Source organism: Ctenocephalides felis, unplaced genomic scaffold (genome assembly GCF_003426905.1).
Source record: "Ctenocephalides felis isolate EL2017-DRISC unplaced genomic scaffold, ASM342690v1 CF-g0.4_SCAFFOLD_01886, whole genome shotgun sequence".
Lineage (NCBI taxonomy): Eukaryota > Metazoa > Arthropoda > Insecta > Siphonaptera > Pulicidae > Ctenocephalides > Ctenocephalides felis.
The window spans coordinates 175,425,445-175,440,241 of NW_020538040.1; the positions used below are offsets into that span (position 1 = coordinate 175,425,445).

At 28.9% G+C, this 14,797-nt stretch overlaps 2 protein-coding genes across 2 annotated transcripts in view; one reads left to right on the forward strand and one right to left on the reverse strand.

Annotated features, from left to right (window-relative positions):
• LOC113376292 (diuretic hormone class 2-like) overlaps positions 1–14,797 on the reverse strand; it is an 87,693-nt gene that overhangs the window by 1,752 nt on the left and 71,144 nt on the right. Inside the window, exons 2-3 of the mRNA XM_026616196.1 lie at positions 7,628–7,733; positions 177–284 (exon numbers count right to left, since the gene is read on the reverse strand). Of these exons, the coding sequence (XP_026471981.1) occupies positions 177–284; positions 7,628–7,725 (206 nt within the window). The 5' untranslated portion in view covers positions 7,726–7,733. The remainder of the gene's footprint in view (positions 1–176; positions 285–7,627; positions 7,734–14,797) is intronic.
• LOC113376993 overlaps positions 5,558–14,797 on the forward strand; it is a 95,083-nt gene continuing 85,843 nt past the window's right edge. Inside the window, exon 1 of the mRNA XM_026617146.1 lies at positions 5,558–5,628. The gene's annotated coding sequence lies outside the window, so the exon portion shown is untranslated. The remainder of the gene's footprint in view (positions 5,629–14,797) is intronic.

Here is a 14,797-nt window from a genome sequence, read left to right on the forward strand (position 1 = left end):
TTTCTACTGAATTAAAATACTATGTTACTGGTGGTAGTCAATGAATTTAAAATTAATAAATAAATGAATATTCACTTTTCCTACACCAAGAATGGATACGTGAGTGTATGTTAAATTAAATGAATTATATTTTATAACTAAATATTATGGATAAATATACAAAAAATAGTTCTTACTTTTCAAGATCGTGCGTTCGCATGATAGTTTGACCCAGCCTTGCAAGCATCTCCAAAACCACAGAAGGATCTGGCTCGCCATCCATGTCGGAATAGTAGTTCAGACGGCTGAAAATTAAATAAAAATCACATTATTAAGAACTTTTTTTAGTATTTGTAAAAATAAACATATATTGACATTTTACATTATTTGGCCCATTATGGACCATTTTTTTGGTAAAATAGATAATAACATAGCATTGTTATGGCAACGCTATGTTATGATTAGTTCTTGGTACTAAAAACTGTGAAAATTCTATGTATTTGCTGTGCAGTCCGGCATAATAGATATTAAACATGAAACTAGCTGTAAGTGGAATTCTGTCTTAAGGCAATTAGGGCATCGTGCCTTAAGGCAAATTGCTGGAACTTCCCGTACCAAAAATTATTATTTTTTTTAAAACGATTAACATTTTTGAAAAAATTTTACTTAAAAAAAATAGATTTTTGAGAAATTATAAATTAGACAAAAAATTATTTTTTTTTTGAAAAAAAAAAATTTTATTTGAAAAAAAAATTTTTTTTGAGAAAAAAAATTTTTTTTTGAAAACAAAAAAATTTTTTCAATATTTTTGAAATTCTGAACTTTTTTTCAAAGCAATCGCACTGCTTGAACTGCATAGAGACGAAATGTCAAAGCTCGCAAGTGCCGCGCCGCCATCTAACGCATAAGCATTGGTACGGAACCCATAGAAATGTGAAAAAAATTTATACTTATTGTTAAAATCTCTATAAAATATCTGATAATTTGATGTGCGTATGTCTAATGATCATTTTTAACCGCCTAATAGCATTTTTTTTTACTTTTTTCATTAGATCTCCGAAACCGCTAGACCTGCCTTCATGAAAATTTGATCAATTCTACATCTTGTCAATACAAGTAAAATGTTGTTTGAATTATTCAAATCGGACGCTCCGTTCTCTTAAAAACGGAGGTACCGTTTTTGGCACTTTTTGCCCCGTATCTTCGGAACGGATAGACCTGCCTTTGCCAAAAACTAATCAGCACGTCTCCTTATCAATACGAATCGAATGTTTTTTGAATTATTCAAATCGCTTCATCCGTGTTCCCGAAATCGTCGACGAAAATTTGTATCCGCACATACATACACACACATACATACATACATACACACACACACACACACACACATACATCCATTTTTTCTAAGGTATGCCAAAATGTTCAGAAACCTCTGAAACGCAAAGATATATAAAAATTTTCATTTTCGATTTTTTTGCGATTACTATAACTTGCCCTACGGGAAGTTAAAAATGTGCAAAAAAAAAATTAATATTTTTTTTAAATCAGCTTAAAAATGTCAATATGTGTATTGTTAGTTTTTCGAAATATTTAATATTATTGCATTGCATTTCGAAATATTTAATATTAATTATGATTTTTTGAGCTAAACGCTTCCTATAAAAAAAAGTCATTTATAAGTAATATCTACAATTCGGTAATGTGGGATGTTACCTTCTTCAGGTACTGTTAAAACATACAAAAAATCTTTGTACATTTGTACAATTGTTTTAAATATTTACGATCTTGAAGGAATCACGTTTTATCATTTGTGTGTGTTTGTGATTGTGTCTGTACCTCTGTTTGTGTGTGGGTGTTTTTGTATGTAAATTTTCTTGACGACAAAATCGTCACAGGGAAAGTAAATTATGTTCTTGGTAATTCTTAAAGTAAACGCCGAAAGAAATGTAGAGTAAACAGGAGCACCGTGGAACGCGAGAATTACTTCCCATAATATTTGCACAATCTCGTAACCTATACTCTCTCGTAAAATGTATAATAACTTTATTGTGTTATTAAATTATTTTATTATTATTTATAAAGCTGAAGTATTATATGAACACAATAACCTAACGATAACACTTGAAATGATGAGTTTATAGCCGTCTTTTGTGACCATGTGCGTTTATTAAGAGGCAATATCGTTTCGTAATGGCAGTGTCGGAAGAGCGAATTCACTTTTTTTTAAGTTACAGATGTACTTTTTTACTATATGAACTCCCATCCTAAATCATACTAGATTATTTGTTCAATACCTACCTTTGACTTGATTTAAATAATAATTAGAGTATATTTTTTATAAAGTGATAATAGAAAAATAATTTGATTTTTCAATTTTGTTCATCACCATCATAACTAGATCATAAGAATTCTGTGATTTCCGTCAGTTTAAAAAGAAATGTTCAAATTGATAATTTATATCCCAATTTAGTAAAAAGACTAGAACTTGTTTGAAAGTTATAAAATAGTTGTGCACCCCTGTTTGTTATATAACTTGCACCAAAGTATAACTACTGGTTCCATCTTGTCGTCATTACCAAAGAAACAACAAATAGGTCGATCTCACATGGTTTTTTAACAGTTGCTTACCAACTCATACGATTATAGACCCGTAACAATACAATTTTATTTTATCACTTTATTTGTGCAAATTATACTCATGTAGACGATTTGTTTAATTTTTGTTGGGTGGAAGTGTAGTAAGTGTCTTAAAATAATTATTACCTGTGGTTTTTCACCTGTCGATATGTCACAATTATTAAAAAAGTTAGAAAGTGTTAAATTGAATTAATTAAAATTAGAAAGTGTGTATAACAAATATCTGAGCAATTCAGTATAATGACTATTATTAGAAATGCTTTGAAAGGTATGAAACTGTTGTGCATCTCTGCAAGTTCACGTAGTTCGCTCCAAAATAGGTGACAACTATAGATTCCATTTTATGTCATTGCCAAAGAAGTAACAAATATGTAACAGTCGAATTTTATAGTACGTGCTGGTAATAAGTTATTTTGATTATCAGTTTGTGTAGTGCAAAAAAATATTGTGTGACAATAAGGAAGTATCCAGATACCAGGGTTATAAATTAATAAAAAAAAATTGTGATACTATATACACTTATTCAATGACTTTCCGAAAATGTGCATAAAAATCACCGTTTATGGGCGAGTTCTAACTCATGTGTACTGTTTGTTTATTTTTGTTATGCAGAAGTGTAGTGATTAGAATGAATTTTGGACAAAATGCACCTGTGATTTTGGAATCAAAATTGATAAGTGTCTTAATGTCAAAATTCGACTCAATTCAGAAAAAAATGATGATTAATAGCGCGGGCGCGTTTCGGTAAGTCATGCATGTTTTGTTTATTAAATTATATATTCAGTATACGATGTAGTATATCATATTTGCCGGGTCAGCTAGTACATTTATTTATATTTATTTATTATAATCATCTTTTGCAATAATTTCAATATATCATTCTAATATACATACACGTGATATAACAATTCTCATATATCTTACTACTTACATTTTATACTAATTCTAAATCTATAGTTATTGAATTATAGATTATCTGCTATGCATGACATTTTTACGTCACATTTTTAATAAAATACTACTTTTACGAAGCAAACATTTTAATTAATTCTTATTTGTACAAAACCAAACCACAAAATCCCAATGTACAACTAAAAACAATATGACAATATTGTTTGCAGGGCCCAGTATGATGTCCATCGATGATTATATTTTGCAAATCTCCTAAAGTAAAATGTTGCATAACAATCAAAAATATGTAAAATTCATTCTGTTCCGATTTGTTTTACAATTATGTATAAAAAGTACAATATCTTCTGCCTCGGTAATCTGGTTATGCAAATACCTTTGCACAAATTATTTCAATTATAAAAGAAAGTCACATCGTATGACTATAGATAGATTTCTTAGAATACACATATCTACTCGTACGTATATGCATTTAGGCATATTCATTTATTTAAAACAACAAATAAGAAAATAACACCAAATTTGTTTAATTGTTTGTCATTTATGACTTTTATAAATATGTATGAAATACTTGTGATTATTTAACAAAGAAACTACCTCGATGCCTGCCCTCAGTAATTTGATTAGGCAGACCTTTGCATAAATCGTTTAAATTACAACTTCGATCTAGAACTGCGGTCATTTCGTATGGCTGCTAGAATTTTATATTACGCACATATCTACATATGTAAATATACATTTATGTATATCTACTTATACATTTATGCATATGCATATATAATGGGTAATACTGCCCTAAGGCAGATCGGTGAGCTGAGTCAAACTCCAACTGGATTTTGGGTGAGTTAAATTTCAACTTGATTTAGAGAAGAATAGTGTGGGAGATTTTCCGAATGGGCTATTTTCCACAGAAAACATTTTTCATCTCAATTTTTAAGTGAAAATTGATATCACTACTGCATGATAACAGGTTATCTAGAGCGGGAGTTCGAAATCACAAGCCAGTTCACATGAGGCAACACCTATGCGCATGTATGTATATGTATATGTATATATATATATATATATATATATTTGTTTTTAAATGCGGCACTGCACTCTAGTTTAGATGATCTCGCTCCGGTAGTTATGAAATTAATAAAATACTTTGATTGTGGTGGGCGACCACCACGTGTGATATCTTTTCAACTTCCTGTAGGGTAGTTATAATGATGGGCCGAAAATCGAAAATAAAATTTTTTGCATTTCTTGACGTTTTGAAGGTTTCTGAACATTTTGCCATACCTCACAAAAAATGGATGTGTGTGTGAGAACATTTAATATTGGCCGAACATTTTGTTACGGTACGGAAAGTTCCAGCAATTTATCTTCAGTCTTCATATATTCATTTGATTCATTCCAATATTTCGAATTTTATATTATATTAGTTTTCATATCAATGTACGTCAAAAAGTTAAATCTTTGCAGTTCGTTCTAGCGTTTCACACATAAAAATTAACATCGAAAAGTCACAAACGTTAAAATATTAACTTTGGTTAGACTTCACGTTTGTGTACAAAACCTGAAAATACACAGAAATTACCAGTTAAATACAAAAATCTTTAACTTTTTTTCAATAGGAAACTAACGAATTTGCCGGTAGCAATAAAATAATATTCATTTACCAAAGAATTGACCGATTTAATATTTGCTTACAAGATACCGCACTGTGCTGTCTATACTGACATCAAAATATTTTGGCTAAGAATTAAAATCAACTACACTTTTACACCAATCGGTCAGAGGGCAGTTTTATCTACCATATCGATATATCGATACAAATTCAATCGGGTTTGTATACAAACCGAAGTTCTTATCTTTACTACGCATATTACTATTGTCTTTGGTCTATGGACAGTTGACGTTAAGGCAAATTTCGAGCTCTCGAATTCATTCGGTGTCTGCATTTCGCAGCAGGCTCAACAGAGGCGTTTTGACCCGGGACGCCAAAGCATCCCGGGTCATAATCGTCGTATGTTCGAAATGCCGAAATGATCAGGGCAGTTTGTGATAGTGAAATTTTATTTGGTTTGTGCTTGGATTCTTCATAACAGAATGTGATAAGTGAGTATTGCCTTTTTTCTTGTCAAGATCAATCAATACAGTCTCTAGCCTCTAGGATTGCGATTTTCAGAGCCATCAACATGGTGTTCGTTTAACATCTAATTAAATAGGTGCATTCCATGCGCCCAATAAAAGAATTTCTAATAACTAGATATTGGTGTGAAAATTTTAAACATAAGTTTTGTATGTCCGTATATATATATATATATATATATATATATATATATATAATATAATTTTATTAATATGCAAGTAATTAAATGTCAAATGTTGTGTGCGTTCATTTGTATGTATAATATTAATATTATCAATATACATGCTATCAAAGAGGTAATACCATAATACTTGCAAATAGTAATCCATATCCAGTAGGTAATTCATATCAATGATTTAACTTTAATAACAATAAATTAGTTTTAACTTCGGCCATAAGTTCTGCTCCGGATAATGTATATAGCCAATTATTTAACGTAATTATTGACGTACTAGATTTTACATATAGCTACTGGGAATATGAGAGGAAACTTATTAATTTTGAAGAACTAGCCGGGTATTATACGAAAACTATTATAGAGTTTAATTATTAATTAAAATAACTACAATTATGAAACATCAAATTCGAACATCAGCATCAGACAAAGTTTCTTCATAATTGTAAGGGAATAGTGGAAAGTTGCTACTGTTTTGAATATAAGCTGGTTAATGTACAATCGTTATATTTTTTTACCAATATACAATAATCTCTTTCATTGTACAAAGATTGGGATAGAGTTTAATTATTGATTAAAATAACAACAATTATGGAACACCCATTTTGATCACCATCAGACAAATTTTATGCATAATTGCAAAGGACTAGTTAGAAGTAGCCAAAGCTTTAAATGTTAGCAGTTAAATATAAAATCATTATAACTGGAATCGAGTTTAATGAGTAATTAAAATAACAACAATCATGGAACATCAAATTTGAACATCAGCATCAAAGTTTCTACATAATTGTAAGAGAATGGTGGAAAGTTGCCACACTGTTGAATATGAGCCGTTATAATTAAAATCATTATATTTTGCATACTAATAGAGGTGAATCTTTTTTATTATACGAAAACTGGAATCTAGTTTAATTTGTAATTTGTAATTAGTAATTAAAAGATGTAACATCGTATTTGAAGATTGGTATAGAGTCCTACATAATTGTAATGGAATAGTGGAAAGTTGGTACAATTTTAAATGTAAGCAGTTAAATATAAAATTATATTATTTACAAATCGACTATAATCATTTTCCTTAATGCTTAAATTACAATCTGTCTATTATATGAAAACAATCAATGATTAGACTATTAGAAGCTAAACCAGTAGTTGTTTTTTCTAGTTACATTGTAATATGCTTGATTATTATTTTATACCAGTCTGCTTGATATCAATTTAGACAAAATGAGTATCAAACCCTGAAACAGTGGTAGCAAATCTACGTTTTTGCTATGGGGCTACGGTCTGGTTATTGAAAAGGTTATAAATTGAAGTTTATTGAAAACATGCGTGATCGAATAGCTTGACATTAAATTGTGTCATTTTTGTTTTAATAAATAAAAATAATGGACCAATTTTGCAGCATAACAGACAATTGTCATGACAAGACTATGTTATGAAGAACTTTTCGTACTAATTCGTTCTAAACATTGACAAAGCCATGTGGTTGCTGTGCAGTCAGGCATTTTTCTCAGGTTGTCAGATAAAAAACTTAACCTAGAAAGCGCACAAATGTCAAAAATCGGTCTTAGATAACAGGATCTTTCTGACTCAGCTTCATAACATACGAGTGACGTTGCAGTATATGTGTAAAACGCCTGAATGCACAGCAAATACATGATATTTTGACAGTATTCAGCATGATTCAGTAGCATAATGTATGGAAGTTGAAGCGTAACATGGCCTTGCCATAACATTGGACTGTTGTGCGGCTGAATCGGCCCCTAAATTAAAATAACAGTTTTACTTACTTGTGCAGCCTCGGTGCAGCTTCACACATACTTGTTAGAGCGACCATCACTGCAATGACCAGCATAATAGGTCCAATTTTGCTTCCAGTTTTCTGCATATTGATCTCTGAAAAGAAAAAATTGAAAATGGTTAATAATTTAGAAATACTGAAAATTAGTTATTGATTTTACTGATATAGTTTCACAAAATCCTTTATACAAAAATCAAATTTTTTTTAAAGATTATTAAAAAATTATGAACCTCTTTAACAAACATTTTATGTAGTCGATTAAAAAGTACCATTGGAAAAAACTTACATATTATATAAGACTTTATGAAAATATTAAAATATAAAAATATAAAAATTGAAAATTTCCGTATTTTCAAAGTAACTTTCAGAAGAATGAAATATAGGGTAAAGCGGGGCACAACAGTACAATTTGATTTTGAGCAATTCTATTGCAAAAACCAAAACAATTTTATCAACCATTAACTATAACTCCCAGTCCAATTTATTATTATAAAAATGAGATGTTTTTGCTGTTTTTCAAAAATTTGTCATCTGGTTCATTTTGCCATATAGGATATAGCCTGGAAGCAATCAGATCGAATGTCTTATTCTAATTTTGAAAGGATTTCACGAAATAATAGCTACATTATTTAACCAATGCAAAATATAAATTTTATGGGTACATTTTTTACAGGGATAATACTGTATGTAACCTTGATGTGATATTTTGTCTGAAATAATCATCAGCAGAGTTGGAATAACTATTTATTTAAGGGGGTTGTTTTTTTTTATTTTTCTTTGTTTCGGTTTTGAGATTTTTTGATATTATGAAAACTAAAATCCTTAGAATTATTTTAAAAAAAAAAATCATCTCAATATCTATTTTTTTGACGAAGTTATAGATATATATATATATACTTCTCTATACGTATGATCTTCTGAAAGCGTTTTTTTATCGTTCCGCGAGCTATTGTATGCCAGCTGCCTCCTTTTCATTATAATACCTCATGCACATGACCTTTTTGATGTGTCAGCATCTTTGAACACCATGGTGTATTTCGCACATTAAATTAAATGGTGTATTAAGTACATTATATTAAAAACTTTAAATACGTTTTTCTCAAATTGACTTTTTTCAATGCGGTGCCACAAATTAAAAAAAAACTACAAGTCTTGCATTTTTTTTTAATTTGTTCACCACTACAATACCTAGTCCCCCTACCTCAAGCAACTTGATAACATTACGCAAAAAAATTTTGCAAACCTTCTCGTCCCAAAAAAAGGCCTTTTTTGACACTTTTTTTTTAAATAGCTGCCATTTTTTTCCTTCTTGCTTTTTTTTTTCATTTTGGTAGGGGGACTGGATTCAAACTTCTTCTTCAACGTAGTTTCGTTTTTTTTTGTTTCAGACGATGCGCAACGGATTTATCTGTGGCACCGCAAACGAGATCGATTTTGCAATGCCCACTTTGGCGCCCTCTGGTTAAAAAATGACGGCGAAAAAATAAAAATAAAAAATTTCTTAATATTCTATGATTTTGTAATTTTTGTTTAAAAAAAACCGCATGTCTTTATGATAAATACATTTCGAGAAAAACGAAAACAAATACCTTGCATGTTTTGTATCAAAAAAAGAACAACCCCCTTAAATTATCTATTGCAAAATTGCTTTTTTACTTGATTTACTATTTTATTAACTAATTTTTATTGTTTACACTTTTGCTAGAGTAAAAGTTCATATGGTTTTTTTTTACCCCATTTTTTATGCCAACATTGTTACTGGATATTAGAATTTGCGTGTTTACTGAAAAGACTATATAATATAAGACTATTTTTTCGTAATTTTTGGTACATAATTTTCCTCTGATTTTCAAATCTTCAGCATTTCCAGAAGATATGATCTACTGTTTCTGGGGCCTTTAATCCTCTATCATTCTCAACCTCCAAAGATCGATCTTGCACAATGTGTGTCCAAGTCTTAGTCTTGATGTAGTTGATATGAAGTTTCTACTCCGTGTATTATATTATATCATCTTTGAACCAGTTTGTTCGAAACTTATATTTAATATCACAAAATCAACATTAACTTCAACTACTCAAAACAACATTATCACAAAATTCTCGAAAAAAAACTTTATTTGTTTATGATACAAACTATAAAGCAAATTTTTAAATACTTTTAAACTATGCAAAAAAAATGATTTTTTTGTTTTATTTGGGACTATTTTATCCTAAGCATAAGTAAATTTTTGGTTTATTTAAAATAAAATGTCTAAACCGCAGGATGGTATAAAATTAAAATTTTATTAAAGATGTGACAAATATTTATAATTAATATGAATATGAAACTAATAAAATAGTGAATATGACAATTATTATATAAAATAGTAAATGTCTGATTATTACAACGTCACAGGGTGGTTAAATAAATTATTCCAGCTCATATTAATTGGATCATCTTTAGTACAAGCACGAGTTCGTGTGATTATGAGTGCGGAAATAACGTGCTAATTTGATTAAATCTTTTAATATCGCGCCGAAGGAATACTCGCTTATCACAAAATGGATTAATTTTTGTATTTCATTATTATAAATTTTATTCATTATCAAAGAGAATCAAGTGGGTAATAGTTGGCGTTATGCAATTTACCATATTTTTAATAAGGGTAAACCCCCATAGATTTATTTATACTGAAAGCAGATAATTGAATTCTATTTGCATATTTTGAAATTGTAATCTTAGAAACAGCATTTCCAAATGTGTATCTTAAGAGTAATTACATTCAAACTCATAAGGGGGCGTCAATTAATCACGTGAGGGGGGTTTGACAAAAAATCACAAAATGTCACGTGGTGGAGGGAGGGGTATAGTAATATATCACGTATATTTATTTTTTAATTGATTTTTTTTAAATGAATCAAACAATTTCAAAAAAAAAATGAAAAAATGTACAGTTTTATCACGTAACTAAAAATACACGTGATGTTTGTGGGGGAGGGGGAGTAATTTTGATTATCATCATGTATCACCAAGGAGGAGGAGAATCCAAAAATCCTTAAAAACTCGCTCACGTGATTAATGGACGCCTTTTAAGTTCGCAAATTTGTCCAAAAGTCACCATAATACAATAATTACATAGTATAAAAAAAATTTAACAGCGATCAGAACAATATGTTCTAGGAGACTTGCTATCTATCGTACATCCTAACTTAGTATTTTTCCCAAAAAGGCAACCCAGTGGTAAACCACTCTTTTTTGTGACAACATGTTAGATATGTATATCGAATAATGCTGGCGTGTATATGTTACAGCAATGCCCACGAAATGCCATGAAAATTTTTGTTTGAAACCTATCACATCACGTTGAAATTTGATATCATACTGCTTAATATCACCCTGGCCAATGTTGGGGTGGAACTCGGGACTAGTTTGTGTAAGCCCACGTTTTTAACCATTACACCATGATGAGATAATGAAAACTTAGTAACAGGCAATATTGTCACGATATTTCGGAGAAAAAAGTTATTTATTTTGTTATTGAAAATGTTTCGTAAAACAACAGTTTAATTACATAGTGGAATTACAAACGATATTTTATTCAGTACTGCATTACATTTATTTATATTATTTATTTTTTATTGAAATGTAACGTACAACAAGTATCAAAAACATTTTTCAAAAAAATGTAGATCTAGAAAAAAAAATTCTTTGGAAAATTTTAATTTTCAGGAACTGATTAATGCAATAATAATCTTGTGTTCAAATCAATTGTTTTTAAATAAAAAAAAATATTTCACTCAATTATTTGTAATAAATTCTATATTAATTTCCTATTTCCCGTTACTAATGAATTTCATTTACATTCCACTTGCCTAAAACAGAATTTTCTATCTGATACAAAATAAATTTACTTTATTATTTTCGAGTACATACATGAATGCTCATATTCTAATTTTAATTGAAAACGTACAAAAATCGGTATCCAGACTATGTAAAAATTCGCTCGAATGAGCAAAGGTTCAAAGTCACGACATAACATAGGACTGTTTGTGTTCAATAAATGAAATTTATCATGTTTTTTGACATCAAAGGCCCTAATTTTTTGCGAATGTGATCTGTAATTTATGTTTTAAAGAAATTTTTACACTTATTAAAATACACTTATTTTATTTTAACATACTCTAATTGTACGTCGTTACGATATTAGCAATTAAAAAAACTAGTACTTTACTTTTACAATTTTAAAATTTTAAACAAAACTTTGAATTGCTTTTAATGAATTCGCTTTTTTTTATTATTATATAGTGTAACATTTTATCGGATTAAAGTAGGAAATTATGCCTTAGATAGGTAGGATCTTTTTCTTTATCATAAAAGTGTAGTTTTAGGTTTAACATCCTGAAAAAGAAGTTAATTTTCACGAAAAATTTACCTCGGCGTGTCAAGTTATTCTGAATCGTTTGTTAGCAAATTAGAAAAATGTGTATATGTAAACCGATCCTAGACTCTTCAAAATGGCTGAATCGTTTTTAAAAATTTAAAAAGCATATTTGATAAATCTCGGTAACGACTAGCTCATTAATTTTATAAGACGATTGGAGGTTGGATTATAAAAAATTATCTAAATTTGGAATTCATTTTTAGAAAACAATTTTGAAAACATGTTAAATTCATTTTTACAATTACGTATAGTGAAAGCGCAAACTTTATCTTCAAAATTGGACATTTTCATATGAAATTTTCAGGTAAAAATTTTATCTAGGTAGCTAAATCTTAATTCTCATCGGTTAAGTCCATTATTTACACATATGAGGAAAAACAGGAAAATTGTCTTTAGACAAAATGCCACTCACAACTAGTCATCCTAAAACCATAATTTCAGTTCATATAATAGGGAAACAAGTAACTAAGTGTATTTTTCATATCATTCATCGTTGAGTGCATTTCGAAAAACATTATTTCAATTATATTACAAAGACTAAAGTAATTATTCTTTAGAATTACATCAGTTTTATAATTTTTCCGTATTTTCTTATCCTTGCTGTCGCATCAGTTTTTGCGCTAAGCTTCTCAGCGCATATTTGAAAAATTTCAAAAGAATCTCTGTGTCATAGTCATTTTAATGTTTATTTTTCTCTAGTGTAATCCTTCTCTGTATCTTATGTAGGATTAGCAGTTCTCTATTATTTCCTCAGATACAAGCAATTTCATAAACTTAAAAAAATGCAAACACATACGCATTAGATCAAAAATATGTTTCCAAGTGAAACTGGTCCTTCACGAGGATATGATGAGTAATAGATAGATTTTGATAATAAAAATCTGTCAAATATAGATCGGTTAACCGTTGGGTTGCTAAGTATTGAATTCTGATCGCATATTTTGGGTTACTCTAAAAAAGGACACATGTTTTTTATTTTTTACATATATTTTTTTACAATTTATAATTTTTTAATGATTTCAAAATTAAAAACAGAAGCTATTTACTTCGCACTACATGTTATATATATCAATGTCAACTAGGTCGACATATCGCATAATTACTATTATGTAAATTTGAGCATTTTTGATGTGTTCATTACAATATTTAGTTTCATTACATACAGTTATTGCATATCAAACAACGCTTTTGTAATGTTTTATCATAACGAAAATGTGATGGAACTTTCCTCAATAGCTTTTAAATATTTCATACTAATGGTCATCAGAAAAGTTATAATGGATCATATCACTTTTTTAAAATCTTGTTAGTAAATCAAATGTATTTTTGAGAATTGTTTATTGGTTATGTCACATGTGTACAAATTAGATTCAGCAAATTAGCTTTATGTGCAATATTTTTAACATTTCGTAATAGTCATTTTAGTAATCGAATAAATTTTATCCTGCTTTTAGTCGAGATATGTTTTTCGCCAAAATTCGGATCAGATTTTTTTTACTACATCATTTTTTATTTCATTATTTTTAATATTGTTATTTTGTTATATTTATTATTATTTGTCATTTATTTTTAACTTCCTGAAGGAGAAGTTTATATTTTCATCAAAAATCAGCCATTCTGAATTCAATGAGATCAAATTTGGAAATAGTATGTGTGTGTAAACAGATTTTTTGTCGTAAATCTCCCAATCGGCTGGATCGATTTCAAAAATTTAAAAGCCATTCGATGTATCTTGATGAGGTCTAGCGTTTTGTGCGGCGATCGGCCGAGCCGTTTCTTTGTAAATCGCAGAAAAGTGAAAAAAATTTCGTCTACGTTTTAGCCCGCAATTCTGAATCGATTTTGAAAATTCAAAAACCGTTCGGAAGATATTGGTTGGGAATCGTGCAATCGTGTAAAGATTGGCCGGGCCGTTTTCTTGTAATAAAGTTTAAAAAAAGACGATTTTTATGATTTTTTTTTTGACTGTAGATACCATAGTCTTGTAGATCATACTAAAATATTACGGCCTACGACAAGTCGTTTATTCTTCAAAGTTTGCAAAAATTAGTATCATTTTTTTGCCATTTGTTAAAATTAGACCTTTGATCGACGTTGTCTCAAAAATAATTAAATATTTTAAATAATTTATTAATTAAATAATTTAATATTTATTATTTTTTTAAAAACTTTGTAAATATTTTTTAGATTTAGTTAATAAAGAATTGCTGAATAATGACACACAATCCGTGTCAAAACATATATTAAAAATAAATGTTTGTTTTTATTTGTTCCTTTTATTTCGACGACTGGCTGAAAATCATTATTCTAGATATGTCTCAACGTCGAACAAAAAAACCTAATATATATATATATATATATATATATATATATATACATATATTGATACCATGGATTATTAAAATTTTTCCAACTTAACACTAAGATTAACTAATTGTAAGTACTATTTACTATTTTTTTTCTTTTCACTCCAATTCAATTGTTTTAGTTTTTAATTTTATTTTTAGTTTCCACTGAATGAAGGCTAGGATTATAGCCGAAACGTATGGGTTTAAAATAATTTTTTTAAAAAAATTCATGTTTTGATTGATGTTATGCCCGATTATTAGACTTTGTTAATACATATGTCAACATCAAATACAGAATCATACAATATATATATATATATATATATATATATATATGTGTGTGTGTGTGTATTTATGCATATACGTATATGTATAATATAATAAAACTTA